The sequence below is a fragment of the Pteronotus mesoamericanus genome, unplaced genomic scaffold (assembly GCF_021234165.1).
Source record: "Pteronotus mesoamericanus isolate MK-2021 breed Mesoamerican mustached bat unplaced genomic scaffold, CSHL_Meso_final contig_65, whole genome shotgun sequence".
In the NCBI taxonomy this organism is placed as follows: domain Eukaryota; kingdom Metazoa; phylum Chordata; class Mammalia; order Chiroptera; family Mormoopidae; genus Pteronotus; species Pteronotus mesoamericanus.
Genome location: NW_026555228.1, coordinates 4850849 through 4863693, shown reverse-complemented (window position 1 = coordinate 4863693; position 12845 = coordinate 4850849). Strand labels below are relative to the sequence as shown.

General features: G+C 42.3%; 1 protein-coding gene across 1 annotated transcript in view; it reads right to left on the bottom strand.

The window, feature by feature from the left end:
* Positions 1-6717: 6717 nt before the first annotated feature.
* EGFL6 (EGF like domain multiple 6) overlaps positions 6718-12845 on the bottom strand; it is a 48762-nt gene continuing 42634 nt past the window's right edge. Inside the window, exons 10-12 of the mRNA XM_054581181.1 lie at positions 12061-12165; positions 9366-9631; positions 6718-6828 (exon numbers count right to left, since the gene is read on the bottom strand). Coding sequence (XP_054437156.1) covers positions 6718-6828; positions 9366-9631; positions 12061-12165 — 482 coding nt within the window. The remainder of the gene's footprint in view (positions 6829-9365; positions 9632-12060; positions 12166-12845) is intronic.

Below are 12845 nucleotides of genomic sequence, written 5' to 3'. Positions count from 1 at the left end.
CTTGATAGGCACTTAGCCCATGGGAAAACCCCAGCAGCTCCGCCCCCCCCCCCCCCCCCCCCCCCCATCCCCGCCACTAATCCCTGGAAGCTGAGGCTGCTCCCTCTGCAGCTACTCTCCTCACTGTCATAGGGAGTCTTAGGCAGCCCCAGCTGGCTTCTCAGCTGTTGAGTTTTTCAGGAGAGTCAAACAGCATTTTTGGTGCCCTTTCATGACAGGGGAACCTGTCAGTCTCTCTGAGTGGTTCTCTCAAAGTCCCCTCCACTTGCCTGCAAGGTGGGAGGAAGCTTCGAGAATTCTAACAGGCCTCTTTCACTCTTGCTTTCTCTTTGACATAAGCTGAAGATGGGTGAGGGACCATGCATGGCAGAAGTAGTTTGGGCTCTCCACTTAGTCCTGTGTAGATGGTCTAGCATATCTCTTTAGAATCAGTGGGTATTTAGCATTGTGTTCTGTGTTGGGGCCTTGGGCAAAACTCCAAGCCAGGAAGAGTCCCATTTAATACCCTCTGTTCCTGTAGTAATAATTTTTAGGTCATTTTCATACCTCTTCTTCTCCTTTCTGACACCATTTAGTCCATTTTGTCATTTCTCTAGAATGTGGGTTATTCTACCATAGATTCATGGCAACAGATTATCAGAGAAATGAAGGACCAGCAAGTCTGGCTTTTAAACTGCTTCTTGGTGCAGATCATAGGATGAAAAATTCAGACGCAATGAAACAATATTTATACTATTTGGTTACTGGGGAAGCTTCAAAATGCCATTTAATTTGAAAGATATAGAAAAAGTACAGACTTCTGGTCAAGATGGCTGCGTAGGCAGACATGGTTTGCCTCCTTCCACAACCACATCAAAATTACAACTAGAATACAGAACAACCATCACTCGGAACCATCAGAAATTGACTTGAATGGAAGTCTAACAACTATCGAATTAAAGAACCATATCCATCCAGACTGGTAGGAGAGGCACAGATGCAAAACAGGCTGGTCCCACATTCGTATGTGGTGGATAAAAATTTGGGAGGGATATCTCAGGAGCGAGGAGTCCCAGCACCACACCAGGCCCCCTAACCCAGGGTTCCAGTGCCAGGAAGATAAGTCCCCACAACTTCTGGCTGCAAAAGCCAGCGGGGATTGAGTCAGTAGAAGAAACTTCTGGAGCCCCAAGCTGTTCCTCTCAAAGAACCCACACACAGACTCACCTACTCAGACTCACTCCCTCTGAGCTTTAGCACTGAGGTAGCAGTGTGAAAGTCACCAGTGGCATAAAGGGAGAACTGAAGTGTCTGGCATCAAGGCGAACAGAGGCCATTGTCTCTTTTATGAACCCTCCCTCCACAGAGCCACAGAGCTGGCAGACTGGTGCCATATCTGAGACTCCATCAACCTGGTTAATACCGTTTGCCCCGCCCTGGAGATCCCCTGAGACTCCGCCCCACCTAACTTACGGGCCCACCCATGCTGCTTTTCCATATGAATGGCTGATCCTGGCTTATGCTTCACAACTTCCTAAATCCTCTCACATAAGCAACAGCTGGCCTCAGTGAGCCCTAGGCCTGGCACTAGCAGCAGCCAGCCTAGATTCAAAGCTTGGCTTCACCTGGGAATGTCCAAGCCCAGCACAAGTAGCAACCATCTCAGATTGCTTTATAGCTCAGGCAGGGTGGCCCCAGGCAAAACACAGGTGGGGGATGACCTTGGCCTGCACCACTTGGGAACTCCAGGGCCAGTGCACCCAGTGGACAGCTGCAGACCCTGTCAGAGCACCACCACCCCGCCCCTGCACAGCTAATCCTCCATGGCGAGCAGAGAGTGGTGGTCAGCGGTCACAGCCAGTCCTTGCAGCTGACTGGCCTGGGTCGATCCCTCCCATTGGCCTTCCAACAGCAATCAGGGCTCAACTACAAGAGGAGGGTGTTCTCAGCCCACATGAAGGGCACACCTCAAGTACCCAGCTTGGGTGATAGGGGAGGCTGTGCCACAGGACCGTATAGGACACCTACTACATTAGACCACACTATCAAGACATGGAGTCAAAGAAGTTGCACCTGATACATAGAAACAAACACAGGGAGGCTGCCAGAATGAGGAGGCAAAGGAACATGGCCCAAATGAAAGAAAAGGTCAAAACTCCAGAAAAAGAACAAAATGAAATGGAGATAAGTGATCTATCAGATGCAGAGTTCAAAACAGTGGTTATAAGGATGCTCAAGGAATTTAGTGAAGACCCCAGCAGCATAAAAAAAGATCCAGTCAGAAACAAAGGATACACTAATTAAAATAAAGAACAATTTTCCAGGAAATAATAGTGGGGTGGATGAAGCCAAGAATCAAATCAACGACTTGGAACATAAAGAAGCAAAAAACAATGAATCAGAACAACAAGAAGGAAAAAAATCCAAAAAATGAGGATAGTACAAGTAGCCTCTGAGACAACTTCAAGAGGTCCAACATTTGCATTATAGGGATTCCAGAAGAAGAGAAAGACCAAGAAATTGGAAATCTATTTGAAAAAATAATGAAGGAAAACTTGCCCACTTTGGTGAAGGAAAGAGACATGCAAGTCCAGGAAGCATAGAGAGTCCCAAACAAGATGGATGCAAAGAGGCCCACTCCAAGACACATCATAATTAAAATGCCAAAGGTTAAAGATAAGAGAGAATCTTAAAAGCAGGAAGAGAAAAGAAGTTAGTTACCTACAGGGGAGTTCTCATAAGACTGTCAGTTGATTTCTCAAAAGAAACTTTGCAGGCTAGAAGGGATTGGAAAGAAGTATTCAAAGTCATGAAAAGCAGGGATCTATAGTCAAGATTGCTGTACCCAGCAAAACTATTGTTTAGAATCGAAGGACAGATAAAGAGCTTCTCAGATGAGAAAAACTAAAGGAGTTCATCATCACCAAACTATTATTATATGAAATGTTAAAGGGACTTATTTAAGAAAAAGAAGATCAAAACTATGAACAATAAAACGGCAATAAATACATACCTATCAACAATTGAATCTAAAACACAAACTAAGCAAACAAGAAGAACAGAGACAGAATCACGGATACAGAGAGTGTTTTGATGATTGTCAGATGGGAGGGAGGAGTGGGGGAATGGCTGAAGAGGTGAGGGGATTCAGAAGTACAAATAGGTAGTCACAGAATAGCCATGGGGCTGTGAAGTACAGTATAGGAAATGGAGTAGCCAAGAAACTTATATGCATGACCCGTGGCCCAGCCTCGTTTGATTGACCAGAATGTGAATTTTAGGCAGAGTAATGTGGAGACTAACATGGTGACAGATCATTCTGGCCCTGGTGGCATCCTGATAAGCAATGGCTATTTTTTCCTTATCTCTGTTTCTAGCCCTGCAGCCCATCCCCAAGGCCGGATCACTGGTCCTTTCACCTGCCTGTACAACTCTGCTTCTTTACTGCAACTTCCCGGTGACATAGGTTGGCTGAGATCTGTTTCTGTTGCCTGCTCCCAGTAAACACCAGTTGGCACAGCCCCTGTCTTAATGTAGCTGTGAGATTTGAGGGCCAGCAGAAGGGAGTTCCTGATTTTACCATGGTGCTGAAATGGCTCTCTTGCTCACTCCTTTGTATGAAGGCATTGGAAGCTGCTATTATAAAACAGGAAATATTAGTTAGTCAAGGTTACACTTGCAGCTGTTTGTTCCCAACAGCTGAGTTATCTTATAAGGATAGCATCCCTTCACTTGTCACATAGGACCAGGAAGTGTTGACAGGAAAGAATGAAAGTTCTGTAGATTAGATTCTGCAAGACCTCAGGAGTGACTGAATTGAAAGACGCATGTGTTCATTCACAGGACACCAGGGAAGGGAGAAATGGAGCAAAGCAGGGAGCAGCAGATGCTGAAGACAGTCTTTTTAGCTGTTTGCCTGGTGGCAGCCACACACCTATGCACACAGGCTGCCACAAGGGGGCACTGCTGGAGCTCCGAGAAACGGTTTGAAAAATGAATGGTGCAAGTGGAACCTGTCTCACATTCAGTGGAGAGCTGTGTGACCACAGCTTGGACTGATGAGGAAAAAGATTTTTAAAAGGCCAGTGACAGGGAGAAAGTGATGGTAACTGGAAGAGAGGAGGTCAAAGAACTGTGTGGCCAGGATACTGGGTGGGTCATTTGCATAGATGTCATTTGCATAGATTGATTGATGACAATGGCTAGGAAGGACACAGGACTATAGAGCTACTTAAGAGCAGCTCCAATGAACAATGACTTTTACATGGCTGATGAGAAATAAGAGATCGTAAACAAGAGTAGGGCATGAAAGATGCCGCCTGCAACTCCAGACCCTGACATGTGTGCAGTGGGAGAGGATGGGTGGCAGTCATTTGATAAGGCTGCAGGGATAGAGGAGGCTCTGGGAGAGTGCTCAGCTCAGCTAAGGTTGAAAGATGGAGGAAGACATCATTGGCATGCATTAAGGTGAAGCAGAGCTTCTTTTCCAGACCATGGAGTATGTGTGATGGGGAAGGGGACAGAAACAGTGGGAATGAGTGTCCAGAAGAGGAAGCCCATAAGAGTGTGGTGATGAGTGAGTGGGAAAGGATGGATGGATGATCTGGGTGCTTTGCACACTGCTTGCTGGCCAGCGTCAGCAGACATGGGAGTCATGGCTGAATTGGCTGACCTTAGGTTTCCTCAAAGGAAGCAAAGTATGATTCGGTGCTGCTGCAGGCTAGAGCTCCATGACACTATGGGCTGTTGATTGGGATTTAAAACCATCTGTTGGTATTTATGGGTCTAAGAAGTTAGTCCTCAAGACTGTATGCTTTTGTGGTGGAAATAGAAGAAGCAGCCCCCAGGAATTGGAGAGTGGTCACCTGAATCTGGATTGAGCTTTGTTTGAAATCCTAGGTGGGCCAAGAAAGGATTTATATTTCCTTCACTTGATAAAATATTGAGCAGTAGCCAGTCTGGGACAGGGGTAGAGATGCCAGAATGTCATCAGTGGCCCAGGCTTCCTTCAGCACTCCTTCGTAGAGTGTGGTCCTTGCCCTCATGGTCACAAGGTAGCTCATAGAGCACCTGCCTTCACAGCCACATCGAAGGCAGGAAGAAGGAGGGGGAGATATGGCAAAAGTGGGCCGCCAGCAGAGGGTGGACTTTAATGATCCTTCCTGGAAGCCCCACCAATGCTTCAGGGGCCTCCTCCAACTGAAAGAGATTTTAAGAAATGCAATCTTTTAGTTGAGCACATTGCCCCCTAACCCTCCAAATATATTTATATGTGGTTATATTAGTAAGGAAAAAGGTGAGAATGGATATTGGGTAGGTAACTAGAAGTCTCTGCTACAGACATTAGAGAAACGGGGAATATTATTCAGTTCAACTTAGCCTAGCTTCATGCATTCATTTTCTATCAAGAAAGGAAGTCTTCTTTAGCTTCTACCACAGTATTGAAAACCATATGTATCAGTTAGCTTTTGCTGTGTAACAAATCACCCCAAATTTTAATGTTTTAAAACAACCATTTTATTATCTCTTACAATTCTGTGGGCTGATTTGATGTAGCTGGGCAGGTCTTCAACTAATCTCACTAGAAACACTATTTTGGGGGTTTCTGTGACTACTAGTTATCCAACAGATACAGCTACAGTTCTATGTAGACCTTGTGTGCCAAAATCACTTCACATTAAGGAAAAACAATGTGTTTCCCCACCCCCCACCCAAGAGTTTCAGTATAAAAAAACTTTAAGAGTGAGACTACAAATTTTAAAGATGAATAAGTGGACCACTTTCTCTCTTTCCTTCCTCCTATGGCCCAATGCCTTCACTGCTTTAGGGGAGGGCGAGTAAATATGTAGAGAGCCTTCTATTTGGGAGCTATCTTGGAGCAATTTGTGACCCAGAATCTTAAAGCAGAATATCCTTTCATCCTCAGAGAATTCCCTCAGGATTCATTACCACACAAAGCTGTTCTTGGATTTGGGAGAAAAGAAACAGAAAAGAAGGCATCCATTTTTCTTTTGAGCCTTGCTACTTGCTTAATTTAGTTTTAGGTTCTCTGAGGCCTTGAATTCAACAACTTACGCTAATTTGCATTGCAGTTATAAGGCCTAATAAGGCAGTCATGTGTTCCCATAATAGATAGTAATTTTAAGAATTTTTAAGAATATAAAGTATTTCCATAGAGAAAGAATAAAACTCACGTTTTCCAGGAAAGCAAATAATCATACACATAACTAAACATAAAATCAAACAACCACATTTCCCTGCTTAAAAAAAAAACTTAAGCCATGAGACAAGGTGATTATTTGGATATTACTATTACAGAGAATTTAAATATACAAGTTTGGCTATAAAAAAATCTGGCTAAGCCACTTAGGTAAAAGTCTATCTGTGATGTCATAGTTTGTAAGATGTGCCATAAAAGTCACACAGTTAAACATTTTTCTGTTTGTGTGTTTGTTTGTTTTTGTTGTACAGAGAGATTCATTAGCTCATGTAGACATATCAGATATACTGGGGGGGAACTGAACTGACATTTTCACATTTTATCAATTCAGAAATGAGTTTAAAGCAAGTATTGATGCATCTATATAAGAAAGGCATTGTACAACAATGTTTCTGTTGGCACATTGCAATTTTTCAGTTTATATTTTTAAAATGGAGGGGCGTTTATGATGTAATATCAAAGAAACAGAGAACTGACATGAAAGTCAAGTATAAAGATACAAAAGACAAGAGTAACATTCACGCATCCATGGGTAAAAGGCCGTCTGGACACAGGCCGGACACCAGCACGACACCGTCTACTGCAATTTCTCCGGTTTTGCCCTTGCCACGTTCCGCTTCAAAAATGATCTAATAATAATGGAGAGGGAATAAAAAATTACTTCAAAATATTCAAAACAATGATAGAATCAGACTATTTAACAGCTATTAAAGAGGACTAACCTCATGTATCCCTATTGCACAGAAATAGGCTTTGGCATTGAAGAGTAGTAATATATTCTATTTTTCCAGATGACAGCTATCTGCACTGAGTGAGTTATGTTCAGAGAAAACAGGGTCACTATAACACCTAAAAGAACCTGGAAGCCCCTGGAAAGCTGAGGAGGGTAAAGTTTGAGAAGACATTTTTTAATTCCCACTTCAAAAAAAAAAAGCAAAAATAAAGGAGTATGATTTTCTTAAAAAAAAACTGGATAAAAGAAATATAATATTTTCTGTGAACATCTAATGCAAAACTATATAGTTGAAAGGAAATTATTTGGATATATTCAGATTTTCATAGTTTGTAATAATATAGTTATTTTTCTTAAAATATTGATTCACATATTCAGAAATTATCTGGTGTGTCACTGTTTTCATGTGCTGAGACATGTTTCATAATAGGCTATAATCACTTTTGTCTAAGAAATTTATTAATAATCAAGAGAGAAGCAAATTTCTTCATAGTTTAGACATTTCTACTGTATAAAGAACAGAAGATGAATACTAAAATAACTTATCTTCAAATTGGACACAAAATGACAGGGGTGACTCATTTACTTAACAAAATTAAGGCTATACAGTGACTATTTTGTATTCACTCATTCACTTAGAAATATTTTCATTGAAATATTATTAAAATAAATTTTGCTGAATGATGTTTATAAGTTTCTTCAGTTTTGTGATTTTTAAAAAATAGTTCATGTTAGTTTTATAATCAGAAAAAGATGTCGAAATATTTTCAATTCAATAATTATGAAAATAATAATAGGTACAATTTATGAAGCATTTATTAAATACTATTTATTATGAGGAAAAGCAATAAAAATGGTAACATGCCTAGTGTGCTCTTTAATTCTTTAATTCTCACTACCAGAGATAAGCAGATTTAGAAGACAGCAAAATTATTCTGATTCAAACATGATTAAGATTACCCTGGAGCAAAAATTTTAGACAGAAAAGAATATTTAACTTGGAACACGTTATTTTTCTTTAAAATGCCACACTCACATGTAATTCCATCAAACTGAATTCAACAACATGTACTGTGTTTGTACTGTGGATATAAATACATTCAAATATGTATTAATGTAGAAAGTAAAATGCAAAATATGGAAGCATTGATGTTACTGTGGAATGATTTCCCTTTGTCTTTTCTAAACTTTTTTAAAAAATAAACTCAAACTTACAGCAAATGGGCCTTGTAAAGAAAGATCCTTTAAGAATCATGCTCACAACAATACCTTCACGCAACTATTCGCCATCCCCAACAGCATCTCTTTCCTGCTAAATAATCATGGAAGAGTTTTCAAGGAGGCAGAGATGAAGTGATTTTAGGCTCGTTGTCACCAGTGTCCTAATCTCCCAGGATCTCCGAAGACAGAAGGGGGAGGCTCAGAGGGACAACTGGGGCAAAGGGAGACTGTGACTGCCCGCTGCCTGGGCTGCCCTCTCTTGTCCCCAAGCTACCTCGATTCATTTTCTTGAGACCTGCTGGAGACAAGTTATCACCAAGCGGCAAATGACAGCTCAACTGGGTGTATAGAAATTTCTTCCTCCCCTAGTCTCTTCTCAGGAAGGAACTGGTATCAGGAAGATATCCTTCTGGGCAGTTTTAAAAAGTAGTGAGTCAGCCCTGACTGGTGTGGCTCAGTGGATTGAGTGCGGGCCAGTTCAGTTCCCAGTCAGGGCACACGCCTGGGCTGTGGGCCAGGTCCCCAGTAGGGGGCATGCGAGAGGCAACCACACATGGATGTTTCTCTCCCTCTCTTTCTCCTTCCCTAAAAATAAATAACTAAAATCTTTTTTTTTTAAAGTAGTGAGCCAAAAAGGAGACCTCTCACTGCAGCTGCACTAGGTGGGATAATGAGGGTGGGCAGGTCGAGATCTTGGGGTATGGCGGCCTCTCCATCACTGAAATCCCTGACTGACACTCCTGGATAACTAAAAATAAATGTCAGGATAATTAATTGCCATCCTAATTTGTGTTGGTATTTAACTGCATTTTTCCTTATCCCAGTACAAAAATATTAGAAGACATTTAAAAAGCGACCTTCTCGTGTTCATTTGTTGAGATAAGTGCTGGGCATAGAACGAATGAGCAAGATGTTCTGTTACATGTTAAGGAATTTGTAGCCTGGTTCACAAGGAAGCTGGTGAGAGGAGCTTGACACACAAACAGATTGTCCCCACACAATGTGATATATGTGCATTTGACAAGCATTATTGTTAACTGTGCTGATTAGCATCTTGCCTATTTTGTTCCAGGATATAAGCTATTTAAGTGTAAGGGAAAAGCCCTATTCACCTTTGTAGTCCTAGTGGCCAGGTACTTCAGTAAGTACTTGTTTGTTAAGTCACTGAAAAAGGATGTCAATGTCTACTGCCATACTCTTTTTTCTACTTACGCTTTTGGTAGTGTCAGTCCCTTGATGTAACTGAATTTTCCCGGTCTTCCACCTTTCATCCTCACTCTGGGTCTCTTCCCATGCCAAAGGACTGCTCCTGTTTTTCACAAACACTCGAAGTTTCCCTACTTTGTCTCCAGCCAACCAGTAATGAAAGAGCAAACAGAAGTTGCTTCGGAGCTGCAGGTCAGGGAGGAGAAGTTTCAATCGGCCAATGTCGTTCTCATGGCCTGCCAGGGCCGGAACTACCATATAGTAGCCGACAGCTTTAAGAGAAGAAAGATGCATCATTAATGAGGCTATTGTACAGGGTTTGGCTATAGTGTATTAAATAGTTATAAGTAAAGGATGGTGGTCTCCTATGGGGAAAGTTGAAGTTCTTTTCATTTCAAACATAGCATCAGAATTTTCATGCTAAAATAGATTTCAGGGAATCACGGAGTTGAAATCCTTTTTTGCATAGAAAAGACTACTGAGGGTCAGAGAAACCGAGGAACTTGTTCACATTCACAAGGCTTGGCAATAGCAGATGTGGAGTAAGAATCTAATTACATGATCCCTTAGCACTGTAGGTAATTTGCAGGTGATGGAGAACTTAAGCTCTAGAACTTGCCACTTTGGTTTTTGGAACCTAAGAATGCGTTTCCCTACTGAATCAATGATACATACGATAGTCAGCTTTTCAGGTGGGTCCATAGTATGATATGTAATCCACAACATACCTGAATTTTTACTAATGTTTTCATCGAGCTCAACTACCATGTGTAACATATCATTTCAACTTCTGATTTAAGATGACACGAACACATCTTCTATTTCTAAGTGTCCATCTTCTAAGTATCTTTTAATCAGTGGTAGTAGATGTTTGTTTATCACCAATCTCCTGAATATGGCTTTGATGAACTTGGCAAAAACTCTACATTGAGCGGGGTATGAAGAAGTTGGTAAGAAAGAGGGATTCCTGTAGAAGCTGGGAGGAATGCTGGGGTGGGGCGGAGTCTTCTGCGAGTGCAATTTCCGGAGACACGTGAGGACCCAGGCCGACATTGCCTTAGTTTTCACTGGACTCAGAGACTGTCCAGTCTTCTTAGCCAGCTAGTAAGGTTGTCAGATTGAGCAAATAAAAATACAGTATGCCCAGTGGAGTTTGAATTTTAGATAAACATGCCTGAGAGATATGACAAGTATTCATTGCTTATCTGAAATTTAGGCACCCTATGCTTTATTTGGTAACTCTACCAGCTACATTCTCTCTTCTGTGACCCACTGTGGCAGGTTCCCGTTCCTTCCCAGCTAAAACCCACTTTAATCCGTCCTTGAGATTTTATCCTTTTAACGATGTTGATTCATCCTGTGGTTCTTTTTACTATTTAGCTCTGTAGGCAAAAACAAGCCCACCTAGAGATGGAGGTGCAGAAGGGGAAGAAGTATGATTTGGGTGATGCAAACCCCAGGGTCTTTTGTGAATCAGGTGTTTGTAAATAGGGCATTCCCCACTGGTGGAAATCCCAACGTAAGACATTGCTGACTGTATGAGCGGCCAGGATCCTGGAATAACCTACGGACTCCCAATGTGAGACAGCTCTGGTAGACACACATTTGGAGATTCTATGGTGTTAGAAAGGAGAAACTCAGATTAGTTATGACAAGACAGCTTCTCCAAATATGGATTGTCTCTAGCCTGGTTAAACGTGCACTGTGCCTACACTAATTCTTTAGCAGTAATCTCACTCATGCAACTTGCTGTGTGGGGTGTATCCCCTCTACCCTAACCCCAAACTCTAGAAGGAATTTTTGTTAGGATACATCCAGGTTTCCTGACTGTATGTAAGGGCTTGAAAGAAAAAACCTCAGGAATGAATTAGTCTAGAGGAAGGGTCTAGAAGATGGATCTATTAACTGAAGGGTGAGCCTGTACACCCCCAAATAAACAATTTGTTTGGTAAGGAACTGGAGTCCCTGAAGGTATAACAATTGTCTCTAATTATATCGTCACCCTTAGGAGACAGGGATTCTATGTATTCTCCAAACAGGATCTGCCAGCCAAATGGTCTGCCCAAAGGGAAAGCTAGGGCCCACCGAAGGTGTTTAGGTAGGCAGTGGAAAGTAGGCAGGTTGGAGCTGAGGCTGAGAAATGTCCAAGATTAGGTGGAAAGAAAGAAATCTTCAAGGAACTGAAGGGAATGTTCAGTCCAGGTGGCTGATTTGATGCTCATGGTTTTGATGCTTTGAGAGGTGACTCTACTCAAATCCCAGGTTTAGGTAGGGGTCCTCCTTCCTTTCAAGATTTATTCCTCACTGCCCCCACCAAACAAACAAACAAACAAACAAAAAACTACAGAGCACCATAGCTGGTTAACTGGGGGAAAGGAATAACTTCTTTCTACCTTTTCTCCAATACTCTTAAATCTTATACAAATGCCAACGTCTCTCCTAGAGGCCGGAAAGTGAAGATAGAAGGTTTGCTGGAGCATCATTTGTGGGGGTCAGTGGTTAAAAGACGGATTGAGGAGGAGAATATAATAGGCTGAACCAAGTTAGTCATTCATCTGGGGGACTTGGGAAGATCTAACAGTTTCTAAACACAACGAACAGATCTGACCTAAAAGTGATGGGAGTAATAACCCTCCCATAGCTGGACAGCTTTCTTTACCTGAGCCATATTGTAGAACATGAAATAGTGAAATCTAAATACCATTCTCTCCATCAGCAGGAGTCCAATCAAAATCGTCTTCTATGTCCTGTTTCCAGTCACAGACCCCGTGGTCGAAGCTGCAGTCAACTGAGATGTTCAAATCTGCTAAGAGAAAGGGTGCATTTCATAATCATTAAGAACATGAGAAAAATGTCCAACATTTGGAGTTTTGGAAGGCGAAGCTGTGTTTTCAGTTGCTGTAGAGTTTAGCCAAGTTCCTGCATGGTGTTGCTGTGTCGGCCTCCATTTCATTTGGCCAAGCAGCCTGTGGGGGCTTTAAACTGATACTAGCCTTCCTATAAGTGCATGCCCTCACCTGCAGCGTCACAGGTAAATGTAAGTTTCTGATATGACTTCTCCAATAGCCCTAGTGATAAAGTCTGCCCCGCCTCCCAGGGCCTTCCCCTCAGGTAAGACCCCTGTGGAGCTTACCAAATCTCTGATCTTGTTGGTTTGAATCAACCAATGCAGCCTTAGTTTGGGAACCCCCAAGTGCCCCACAAATGGACCCTAGTAAAGGCATGTGCCCCAGGTCCTGCCTCCTTCTCTGTAAGGACCCCACCTTGGCCTCCCCTTGTGGCAATGGACCTCCTTCAGGACCTACCACAATTAACCTTTTCTATCTCAATCTCTTTTGTGGTCTTTTGCTAAACCCTGGGGCTCTACTTAACAAATGTTAATTTAACAAAATCATAACTGTAAGGAGAACTGGGCCAGCATTACAAGTTTGGACCAGGGCCTGGAGTTACTCTTACATAGACCAGGGGTGGGCAAACTAACATCCT